Source organism: Carica papaya, chromosome 2 (assembly GCF_054855325.1).
Source record: "Carica papaya isolate Zhongbai chromosome 2, ASM5485532v1, whole genome shotgun sequence".
Taxonomy (NCBI): Eukaryota; Viridiplantae; Streptophyta; class Magnoliopsida; order Brassicales; family Caricaceae; genus Carica; species Carica papaya.
This window is the reverse complement of record NC_142310.1, coordinates 34,311,989-34,323,610: the sequence shown is the minus strand read 5'-3', so window position 1 is coordinate 34,323,610 and position 11,622 is coordinate 34,311,989. Positions and strand designations below refer to the sequence as shown.

At 33.8% G+C, this 11,622-nt stretch overlaps 1 protein-coding gene across 3 annotated transcripts; it reads left to right on the top strand.

Annotated features, from left to right (window-relative positions):
* Positions 1–237: 237 nt before the first annotated feature.
* Positions 238–5,868, top strand: TRP1 (telomeric repeat binding protein 1). 3 transcript variants are annotated; one of them, XM_022038820.2, is made up of 10 exons: positions 238–604; positions 1,840–2,042; positions 2,140–2,989; positions 3,098–3,307; positions 3,424–3,465; positions 3,570–3,649; positions 3,962–4,203; positions 4,511–4,828; positions 5,082–5,145; positions 5,429–5,868. In XM_022038820.2, exons 2-10 carry the CDS (start codon positions 1,962–1,964, stop codon positions 5,603–5,605), a joined length of 2,064 nt encoding a protein of 687 aa, XP_021894512.1. In that variant the 5' UTR covers positions 238–604; positions 1,840–1,961; the 3' UTR covers positions 5,606–5,868. The 3 variants fall into 3 exon arrangements, with proteins under 3 accessions (XP_021894512.1, XP_021894509.1, XP_021894510.1); XM_022038817.2 differs by having other exon boundaries at positions 3,412–3,465; XM_022038818.2 differs by lacking the exon at positions 238–604 and adding an exon at positions 621–895 and having other exon boundaries at positions 3,412–3,465.
* The last annotated feature ends 5,754 nt before the right edge of the window (positions 5,869–11,622 follow it).

Below are 11,622 nucleotides of genomic sequence, written 5' to 3'. Positions count from 1 at the left end.
TCAGTCTCTAGTGACGCAACGTTTTTCTCGAGTAATAGAAGAGAAGGGAACCGCAGGATTTTAATGGGTTTCTACGTGTCAAAATCTGAGAGAAGTTGAGAAGCACTGGTGGGTCACCAAATAGGAAGAACCGGTCTTAAGGTGGTTTGCCAGTCACCTGCTATAGCCTGTAGACACCAGAGAGGTTACCGATAGGTCCGGTAAGAGGGGTCAATGGTATAAGAGCTGGGGGTTTAAGCATAAGGCCGGGTGTTTTTCAGAGGGTTTTGGCGATCAGAGAAAAAGGGGAGAGAGAATTTTAATCATGTTTGTGAGAGAAAATCTAAATGGGTAGCGTTTCAAAACTACGTAAAAATTCTTCCTTTAATTTTTTTCTCTATATTTTCTCGGGAAATATGGGATAGAAAATGAGGGATGATGGTGTTTTGTTGATGACGAGATAAAACAGAATTCTGGGATTTTTTTTTTTCCCTTCTTATTTTCTTCTTGGAGTTATATCGGTTTCCTCTGTTTACAGTTCTTCTCCGATCTTACATTTGCCTTAAAATTCGCTCCTTGTGGAAAAGAGATTCTAACTTCGAAAGATAAAAATCATTGCCTGGAGGTGAGCAAATTGAATTATCCTGGGTTTTGCATCTTGAATTTTCTCATAAAGTTATTTCTTTTCGTTGGTCTTGTGGTAAGAACCGGGGTTTTGGGTTAGCACTTTGTTTGCTTGCTGAGAAATGATGCCAACATGGAACAAAACTTGGACTGCTGATCGGAAATTCAAGTACGGGTCTCAAAATTTTCATCTTGGTCTTCACAATTTCTGAGGCTGATGTGTTCCGCTGCCAGCAAGAAGTTGATTTTCTTGCAAATTCCTTGTAGATTTAGTGTTCTCTACACAATTCTGGTTTGTATGGATTCGATCTGGGATTTTAGGTGATGGGTTGTTCTGTTCCATGTTTTTTTTCAATTTGTAAAAGTTTAAAGGTTGGAGCTTTTTCTTCAGAATTTCCAAGAGATCATAGCAAAGTTCCACCTTTTCTCTCAGATTTTGGTATCTGCTTTTCTGTTGAGTTGGTTAAGATCGGTCTCTTCTAAGAGTATTAGATCTTTCTATGTTCAATTTACCCTGATTGGACCCAATTTCTCCTTTAAATGTTTTGCTTGGATCCTCTAAATTGTCAGGGTTTTGTCGTGGTTTAAGGGTTTTCTCCCTGCAATTTTTCTTCATCTTGCCTGAAATGCAAAAAAGAATTTGATATTTAAGAGATACTGTAGAAAAGAGATATGCGGGTTTTAATTGTCAGCTGTTCTCCTTTTAAAGTCTCCTTCTTTTTACCCGTTATCGCATTTGAATTGTGGGTCTCCTTTATGTCCTTGCACTATCATTGCAGCATTCTTTTCACTTTGTATATTATGCTGTTCTTAACTCAGATTCATGTTTCCATGGCATGTCTGATTAGTTATCATTTTTTGGTTTTCAATTTATTTTTGGCATTAGATTGAGTTGATCTGATGGAAGTTTGGTTATTCATTATTGGTTTGTAGATTGCACTAATTAAGTAGGAGGTTAAAGGATTGTCTTTTTTCTTTTCTTTTATGTTGCTTTGTGGGTTTTAGTTTATGAGTGTGAATTTCTTTCTGTTAGCTAATTCTTTCATAATCCATCATAACCATGTTGTCTTTGCCATGCACTCTTTAATGAACTTCCTTATCTGCTGCGAATCCAATGTTTAATTGACAATTTTAGTTTCTAAATGAATTAAACCAGTTTTCTACATTGTTATTATGTCATTGATTGTGCATTCACTTTACATAGTCAGATTGATCAGTTTAATTTTTTCTGTTCAGAGGGCATTATCTTGAGTTCTGTAAATTTAAGTTGTTCTGAGAGTTCGCGTTCGGCTTAAGATGGATATAAAAATGTTGTTCCTCTACGTGTGATGTGTCCGTCTTGGTATGATCTCTGAGACATGGTGTTGCAGAACAGGCTGGAGTATGGGTTCAATGGCTACCAGGTGCCTGCTACTCCTCGAGCAAGCAGATCAACTAGGGTAATATATTTTTCCACGTAACCGCTGTAATTATTTCGTTTATTTTATTTCAATAATGCTGATACAAACAAATGCTTGTTTGTTACTTTCTTTTTAGAGGAGGAGCTCATTTAAGAAGAAACCCGAAGACAATCAGATGTGTGCATTTGACTTATTGGCCACCGTAGCTGGAAAGTTATTGCTCGAGAAAGAAAGTTCTCCCATGTCGAGTAATATGTCAAGTGATAAGGATCAGTATGCAGCTGTAAAACATGCTGTAAAGAAAGAATGCCAGGGTGAAGATAAGCTGGTGAAGGCGGAAGCTTGTGATCAAGGAAGCTGTGATAGGAGGTACTTTGTCTCTGAGCCTGTTTCACAAGCACCGATAAACCATAGTTACAGAGAATCTCCGGGTCCTGAGAATGATCATTGCAGATTTACCTCTGCCGTAGCAACTTCTAATTGCACAGAGAGGTTTGACACTCAGAAGCTGGTGAAGGGAAAAACCAAGAATGAAATAGGAAGTTTTGATAACAAAGTAGGGGTAGGACCATCCGGGCATGGTAAGGCAGGGGATTGTAATAAAACAGACGGTGATGCTAAAAAGATTGTAAAAGATAAGCTGCATGGCAATGAGAAAGCATTGTTTGGAATAGGCACTGATTCATGCAGTTTAAGGGATCCCGTGGTCCGGGCTGGGAAACTATCCGGTCTAGTCAGTTTAGATAGTAGTGTGCAGGAGCGTGAGGAACACGTTCCGCGTAGTTCTTTTCCCGGAAGTTGGGATGATGTAAATTTTGTTAGTAAAGATGATGACGAAAGCTCTTCTGGGTGCACTCACCCTAGCATCACAAAAAAATTATTTAGGCCAACCCCGCGACTTGGTGATAGAAGAATAAGGAAAGTATTGGCCTCTAAATATTGGAAAGTAGCTCCAAAATTGAAGGATGTGACATTTTCTAATACTAGTAAGCAGTTGATATCTTTGCTTTTCTCTATGTTTATGTCCACTATTATTATTTGTGGTTTGTATTCAGTTATTTATTCGTGGTAAATGGATTTTTTAATACTTCCAGATGTGGATTTCAAGCCTGCTTACTGGAATAGGAAGAACAGTTACAAACGCTTAAGGTCTGACAGGAATTATCCTTTCAAGAAAAGGAAATTTTTCGACTGTATCTCAGTGTCTAATTCCGATGAAGGCATTAGTAGCGAGTGTGTTTCTGATGCACCTGAGAAGGGCATTATTGGAGATGATTTTGGGTCGCATCCTAAGACGCATGAAGGTTTTATGCATGCTTTTTATTTATTTGGCTTTTGGGTTTCGGTTTTAGTTATCATCTGTACCCTTTGCTAACTAGTTATATATCTTCTTTTGCATCCACTGGAGCATCGTCTTCAGCACGGGGCCAACACCCATCATTCCAGTCTAGGGATTCTCACGGTATGAGAACCTTTGAAGGAGTGATTCATATGTACTCTTTTGACTTGATTGGTGTCTGACATTCAAAGAGATTCTTACTCAAAGGTTTATTTCCTTTGACTCAGTGAAACTTAGGATCAAGTCTTTCAGGGTGCCAGAGCTATTTATTGAACTCCCAGAGACTGCTACTGTAGGTTCTTTGAAGGTAAAAATAATTTGTCTATTCTTATTATTTTCGTAAAAGTATTTCATGGATGCTTCTTATTCATACGAGTTAGTAGAAGAAAATGCTAGGAAACAGTTCCTTGAATACCCCGTAATTTGCATTTTAACCTAAGAAGACTAAAGTTAGCTTGGTGGTGCACCTGTATTTGTGGTTATATCTATCTGCCTGCATCACCCATATCCAACTTTTTGATATACAGTCACCACGTACTTCTGGGTTCAATGGTGTGTCTCATTGTCGAGGCATGGACACCATCTACTTATTCTGATTATACATATGTTCTTGCTGTAGAGAACGGTTATGGAGGCAGTGACTGCTATACTTGGAGGAGAATTACGAGTTGGTGTATTTCTTCAAGGAAAGAAGGTTAGGGATGATAACAAAACTCTACTTCAAACTGGAATTTCCCAGGATAACCAGTCGGATTCATTGGGTTTCTGCCTGGAGCCTAATCCTTCGCAAGCTTCCAAACCTCTGTGCCCAGAAGAATCTCCATTTCTGCTTCCTTGTGGCGTGCCTCAACCTCTAAGCAGGTCTGTTACTTCGCAAGCCAGATTTTCATTGAAATGCAGTTAGGTCCTAGGCTTGGTATCAAGCATTTACCTTTTATTAATAATTATGATAATCTTTTGGCAAAAACATCTTTTGTAAAATGATTATAATAACCTTTTCTTGAAAAATGATGATAATTTTTTAAGGTTAGAAACTTTTAAAATTTTTAGTAAAAGATGATTCTCGTCTGGTCAATTTTTGGTAAGAGAAGCATGACATAATTGAATATGAGATTTTATTTTTTAATACATCTCGAAACAGCTTATGATTATTTCTTGTTTTTGCCAGGTATCCACCTGCCCCTGGTATGATTCAACAGGACACCCGCAATGTAATGCCTGAGCCTCGTGTGGCTAACACCGGTAACTCAATTGACAGTGATCACGATTCTGCACCCTCTCCAACTGATATGTCAGTTGACAAAAGCACAACGGATTCTAGAGCCTTGGTTGCTGTACCATCAGTGAATGTTGAGACACTCGCTGTGGTTCCAGTACACAGAAAATCCAAACGGTCTGAGGTTGTGCAGCGTCGAATTCGTCGACCTTTCTCCGTTGCTGAAGTCGAAGCGCTGGTCCAAGCAGTTGAGAAACTCGGAACTGGAAGGTAATGCATTGTGATAAAAATGAAAAGGAATAAAGCCATGCCTACCTCTCAGATTTGTCATTTTTGATCAATTGGCATGCATGACATTGCAATTATTCTATATCTGCTCAGTGGTCACTCTTAAATGGAAGTATGTGTGCTTGGAATTTTTTCTGTATTCGTTTTGAATCATGTTGGATTGCTCTATTCACATGGTTAAACAAATGAACTCTCTGTCGCAACAATAAGGTATTGATGGTTGGGTTATCTACAGGTGGCGTGATGTTAAACTGCGAGCTTTTGACAATGCCAAGCACCGTACTTACGTGGATTTGAAGGTACTTATATTGTTCTCATTTCTCGGTAAATGTTTCTTCAGTGAGTTTGGGTTCCTCTAGTACCTACTCATGTTAACCCTTGTATTCCGAATCCTGAATCCATTTGATGGCGCGGGTCCGCAAGGGCATAGTCTGTCTAATTTTCTTATTCTAATGTAACTTTCCTGCTGCTTTGGACAAATTGGTTATAAAGCAAATGTGAAGAGCTGTTCTTTGTAATCTTCATTGATGGGTTATAGCTTAAATTAATTTTGTCTATCGCGATTATCTGTCTATCATGCAGGATAAATGGAAAACCCTAGTGCACACTGCTAGAATATCTCCGCAGCAAAGACGGGGAGAGCCTGTACCGCAAGAGCTCCTGGACAGGGTCCTGACCGCGCATGCATACTGGTCGCAGCAGCAAGCTAAGCAACAGCTGAAGCAGCAGCAGCAATCAGAGAATTGCCTTCTCCTCTAGGGATTAATGGGCTCCTGTAGGAGTAACCCAGTATTCCTGGTGGGGAAGGATGTGTCTAATTATGTCTATTTCTTCTTTCTTTTTTTCGCCTTCTGTGTATTCTTGTTATGATTGTGTAAAAAATTTAGTTGTGAGGGGAAAGAAAATAGATGAAGATAATTGATGGTGTAATATTGTGTTGCTTTCCCTTGATGGAAAGAGCTGGCCTTTTTGTAAATGGTTGATGCAATAAAAAGCTTGCTAACCTAATTCATTCATTCCAAGTTGATTGCTTCAAATTGGTGTTATTTTGTCTCATGAATGAAAAGTATGATAGCATGAAGGGTATATGTAAGTGCTCCACCATATGTTAAAGGCATACATACACACACATAGATGTCATATATCTTACTTTTAAGGCAGTATTATTCACTTAATAAATATTTTTCAACCGAAATTAAATTATTATTCTTTTTTTTTTTTCATTTTTATCACTTGATACGAGATCATAATTATTATTTATACTAATATCATTATTATCACTATTATTGTTACTGTCACTACTGTGTTAATTATTAGAATTATTTTTATTTTACTATTAAACGAAAGAAAAATAAAAAAATAAAAGAAAAATCATGACCATTATTCTACCATTCATGAGGTTACAACATCTTGTCTTTATAGCCTTAAATATAGGCATGTATCTAATAAAAGAAATTATCGAAAATTTATTGAAATCAGAATATGATTTTTTCTTAAATCTCACCTATACTCTCTCTCTCTCTCTCACTCTCAGCCTTCTCTCTTTTTTTCAAATCTAAACTTTATATCAAAATTTTGACATTTATCTTGATATAATTATTATTGTTATTGTTGTCACTACTATTACTATTGTAACTGTTATTACAACTGTATTACTATCACAATCACAACTATTATAACAATTATTATTACGTTGATGTTAGTTTTATTTTTGTAATTATTACTTTAATCACTATCACTTCATTCATTATTGTTATTATTATTTTTTATCGTTATCGTTGTTATTGTCATTACTGTTATAACTATTGTGACTGTTCGTTACTATCATCACTATTATTATCACTAATTGTTAATATAAATTAAAAAAATATATGATCTTTGTGTTATTATCGTAATAAAATCTTCTAAATCATATGAAATAGTAAAATCCTCGTTGATGGATAATTCACAATTAAATGCTAAATTATTTTAGAAAGAGACACCACTAGGCAGGCACGTGGCCTCACGTGTCAAACGTTAATTTCCGCTCTTTTTGTTCATCTACTTTCCTAAAAGCACAGCCCTCCATTTTGGAATCTTAGACTAGCTTCCTAATATATATCCACAACCAAATTAAAATTTTAATTTAGTTTAATCAAGGGGATTTGTGCTAATCATGTGATATTCCATTAACTAATCATATTATATAACATGATTACGTTTTACAAATCTACTTGGCATTTCTTTTTCTAATTTTATTTATTTATTTTTTTATTCTTTTCCCTCGTGGTTTTAGATGTAAATCTATAAAGCAAGAATATTCTTAGTACTAAAATTTTTTAATTTTAAAAAATTGTGATGTGTTTATTTTTTTCTCACCCATATATATATATATATATCTGTAGCTGATTCTATTTAGATAAAATCAACTTATGAATAGAAAAAAAAAAAAACCCATTTTCAACCAAGAAAAAAAGAGAGAATAAGAACAATATATATATAATTCTTTTGGTATATTCTTCAGCACATACACAAGAAGATGCTAAAAATTTTATGTTGTTTACAGGTTTCATTTGATGGTCCTTTTTCTTATAAATATAAATATATATATATATAATATTTGTATTTTATTTAAATTATACTGTATTTTTATTTTATAAAAAAAAAAACTAAAGATTATGAATTGACAATCATTTTTTTGAAGTACAAATTTTATTTCGTTTTAGTTTAAGAAGCTTAAAATTTGTTTTGTTTTCGTGTGTGGTATGGTCCTATTGATGAGATTGTTGTGCCCCTTGGTGTGTCACCCATCCTCAATCTTTGTTATGGATATTACAATTTTTATAAGCTAAAACTATATTTTATTTTGTGGCTACAAATTATATGTGCTTTCATTTTCGGAATTTATTTTGTGTCTCTTTTCTTGTTCGAAATTTCTATTTACTCTTTTAATAAAAAAAAAAAAATTGAGTGTATCCTCTTGGTTAAATGAGAGGAAAATGTGCTTTTCTTTTTTGTGGCTGAGATGTTATGACATATATATCCTCTCAACATAATATATATATATATATGTATGTATATGATACTATCATTTTTTATCAATACTAAGCAATCGGCTTCTTATTAAAATTATATTTGGGCCTCCAATTTTTTACCATATTTAGATTTTACTAAAATCATATTTGGGCCTCCAATTTTATCATATTGAGATATGGGCCTCTTATTAAAATCACATTTGGGTCTCCAATTTTACCATATTTAGATCTTGTTGAAAATATATATTGTAACAGTTTAAGAAATGATCGTTTAGTATAAAATACCCAAAAAAACTACATAAATTAATTGTGAAAAAACAGGGTTTGAATTAATACAAATGCAGGAGAGTTAAACAAAAAGAATAAGAAATCCTAAGTTTTTAAAAAAAATCTATTTTGTTTTTTCTAAGATAAAAAATGCCAAACTTTGGCCAAAGTTTTTGACTAAGAAAATTATATTAATGTTGAACTATATAATGTCTATGACCATAATCGTATTAAAAATCGAGGTTTTTGATTAAGAAATTTGAGGAGGTCAAGTAACCATATCAAAAAAATTTATGTTTGAGGTCGATTTTTTATATATTAAGTAATTTTTCTGTAAAGGTCCAGAAGTTAAAAGAAAATAAAGTCATAAATTAAATGCGGAAGCAAAATAATAGAATTTAGGATTTATATTTTTTACATAATAATTTAAAATGCCTAATAGGATTACGAGAATATTCGTTCTAAAATAACGAACAAAAATCAAATAAATAAATAAAAGACAAATAACTGAACATTTTATGACGACATTCACTAGTTTTTGAAGGGAGTTCGAGTAATGAACTATTCACAACTCTCTTGTTGATCGAGATCTGGATATTGGTTCTATTGATCTGAAATAGTTAATGAAAGGGTGAGTTATACTAATTCAGTAAGAATATCACATTACTCACCGATACAGAAACTGAAAGTTGGTAAAAATCATAAAAACAACCAATATAGCTATTGATTTAAGTAAATTCATTTATTATAAGAAAAAATATTTATTGTATATATTTATCGTTGCGAGATTTTCAAAATCGATCTATAGAGATATTAACTTAAATAACATTCTAATATCATATTTAAGTGAGCAAAAATAATAAATTTTCTTTTTTTTTTTATTTGTCTACTAGTATCTTTTTGGGTCCATATGGATGTCTCACTATGCGTGAACCAATATTCAATATTGTAAATTAACCGGCCGTCCCCATACCCCGTCTGGTATGAACGCTAAAAATATCATTTTTCGATACCCCGTTCGGTATGAGACAACATTCACGGTAGAGTTCCTTATATACCCGATCCGTCTACTATCTCTCAGGATATCTAGTAAGACAATCATTTATTAATTCACATAATCAAACAATTTTCGTTTGCATATTAATTTTTAATTTCATAAATTAACCGTAAACCACGCAAGACAAACAATAAATATACATCAATAAAGCACAACTGAATCATTTAATCATTCAAGTATATTTTCATGCATTTAAAGTTGTAAAAGCAAACAATCATTACACAGTACAAACAAATAAATAACTAACCGGATTTGACTCCATTAGTAACTTGTAATTATTCTCAAATTTTTCTAAATTACACAAAATACCATATTATCGATTATTAAACTTCAATTATATAATAGAGAATAAAGTGAGAGATTCTTATCTGAATTGGTATCCGAAATACCGAACTCTCTACTGCACCTATTGGTGGTCTCCGAGTTCTCTGAGTTTTTCTGCGGAGATTAAAACAGGCTTCATGTCCCTAAAAATACCATAGTAATTCAAAATCGGTGAAAAAAACTTCTTCCAGTCAATTTTGGGGTTTTGGCATGGTGGCACCGCCGTGCTCCAGCGACGGCACCATTGCCCGCAACGGTGGTTTGCCTCGGCCTGACCGTTTTCAGCCAGCTCTGGCCAGTTTCTGCTGGTTTTATGTATGTCCCTGCGAAAAAACACATTACGGGGCTTCAGTTGGCCAAGAAAACCAGAAAACGAAAACCTACCAGCTGTGAAATTTTCTGGGTGCGGCGGCTTCACCGACTTACCTTCGTGGCTGAGAGTTTTTATTCAGTCAACATGTAGAAAATAGAACAGTAAACATAACAGTGAAAAAATCGCACGAAACAGAAAACGAGACAGGGCTCATCGGATAAGGTTATGGGTTTTACTCGTGACGGCGCTGTTGAGTTTTGCCTGCAGTTTTCGGCTCACCCACTGTTCCTTTTACTCCGATTTGGCCATAGGGGTGCTCGAAATTAAATTTCGAGCGGATAAAAGATAATTTTTATCTTTTTTGGTGGTCAGAGGTGGCTCTGATGCGGTGGCAATCGGCGGTCAGCTCCTTTCTCCGGCGACTGATTCTTCTTCTCCGATTGGAGGATGGTAGATAGAGTTTGGGTTCAGTGTAATACGAAATATTTATACTCGTCTCTCGTTAATCCGAACTGTTCATCACGTTTGATCTCGACCGTCCGATCACGTTTAAAGAAGAAATGAATATGAACCGTTAATTGTGATTTGATCTCGATTGTTGGATCGCATTTAAAGAGATAACGAATCTGCACTGTTAATCGTATTTGATCCTGACCATCCGATCGTGCCTGAGGAGGGAACAGATCCGGACCGTTCACGTGCGCGGGAATGTTTCTAGGTCGTCCGATCGTGGGGCACGTGGATCGCCAGCGTGGCATCGAGTCAGCATGCCTTGCCACGATGCACGCTTCGGTTTGTCGAGACTGCTGACTGGGTGGATCTACGTGATAATTTTTTTTTATTGCGTTCTAACCCACAATTTATGATTTTTCTTTCAAAACCACTATCTGATCCCAAATTTTTACTAATTTTTTTAAAAATTATTTTTAATTTCATTCTCAACTTTTTTTTAATGATTATTTTTACATTAAATTAAAATTTATTAATTTTAAAAATAGATTCTTATACATTTTTAGAATATTAAAATTAATTACAAACTAAATTTCGAATTCAAATATTACATTTTCACATTGATTTTGTTCTATAATAATAATAATAATAATAATAATAATAATATTGGATGAATTTATAGAAATTAACAATTCATTTTTATGATTATGAAACACTTAATAATAATTATTGAGTGTAGTTTATATTAAAAAGGTTAATCTAATATTGAAGAATACGAAAAATTACAATAATTATACTATCACATACCCAAATCATTAGATATGGTCCCTTCGATGTGGTTGACATCACATCACATGTTGGCTTGTCCTTGTTTGGCCATGGTCACTTTTTCTTTTAAAAGGAAAAGAAATAAAGACGAGAGAAGTTAATGTAGCCAAACGATGTGTATTTGAGAGGTGTCCACAAGGATGAGATAAGGTCTCTCTCCCTTAGTGCTTTGCTTTCACTTGCGTGCTTCTTGCTCAAATCACACCATATTGGTTGGAAACAAAGTATAATGAGTTGTGGGTACCACTTTACTTTTAGATATATTTTTATTAGTAAATTAAATTTAGTCGGTATATATTTAAATTTTTTTAAAAAAATAAATTTTATTAATCAATTAAATTTAATAAAAAAATTAATATATTACTAATTAAAATTATTTTTTTTAAAGTGTTCAAATATAATATAATATAGTGGGATTAAATTTTATTTTTTATTTAAAAATAAAAGAAAATTAACATATGAAACGAATTATAAACATTAAATATTAAATAATATATCATATTTTTAATTATCTTACAATTTT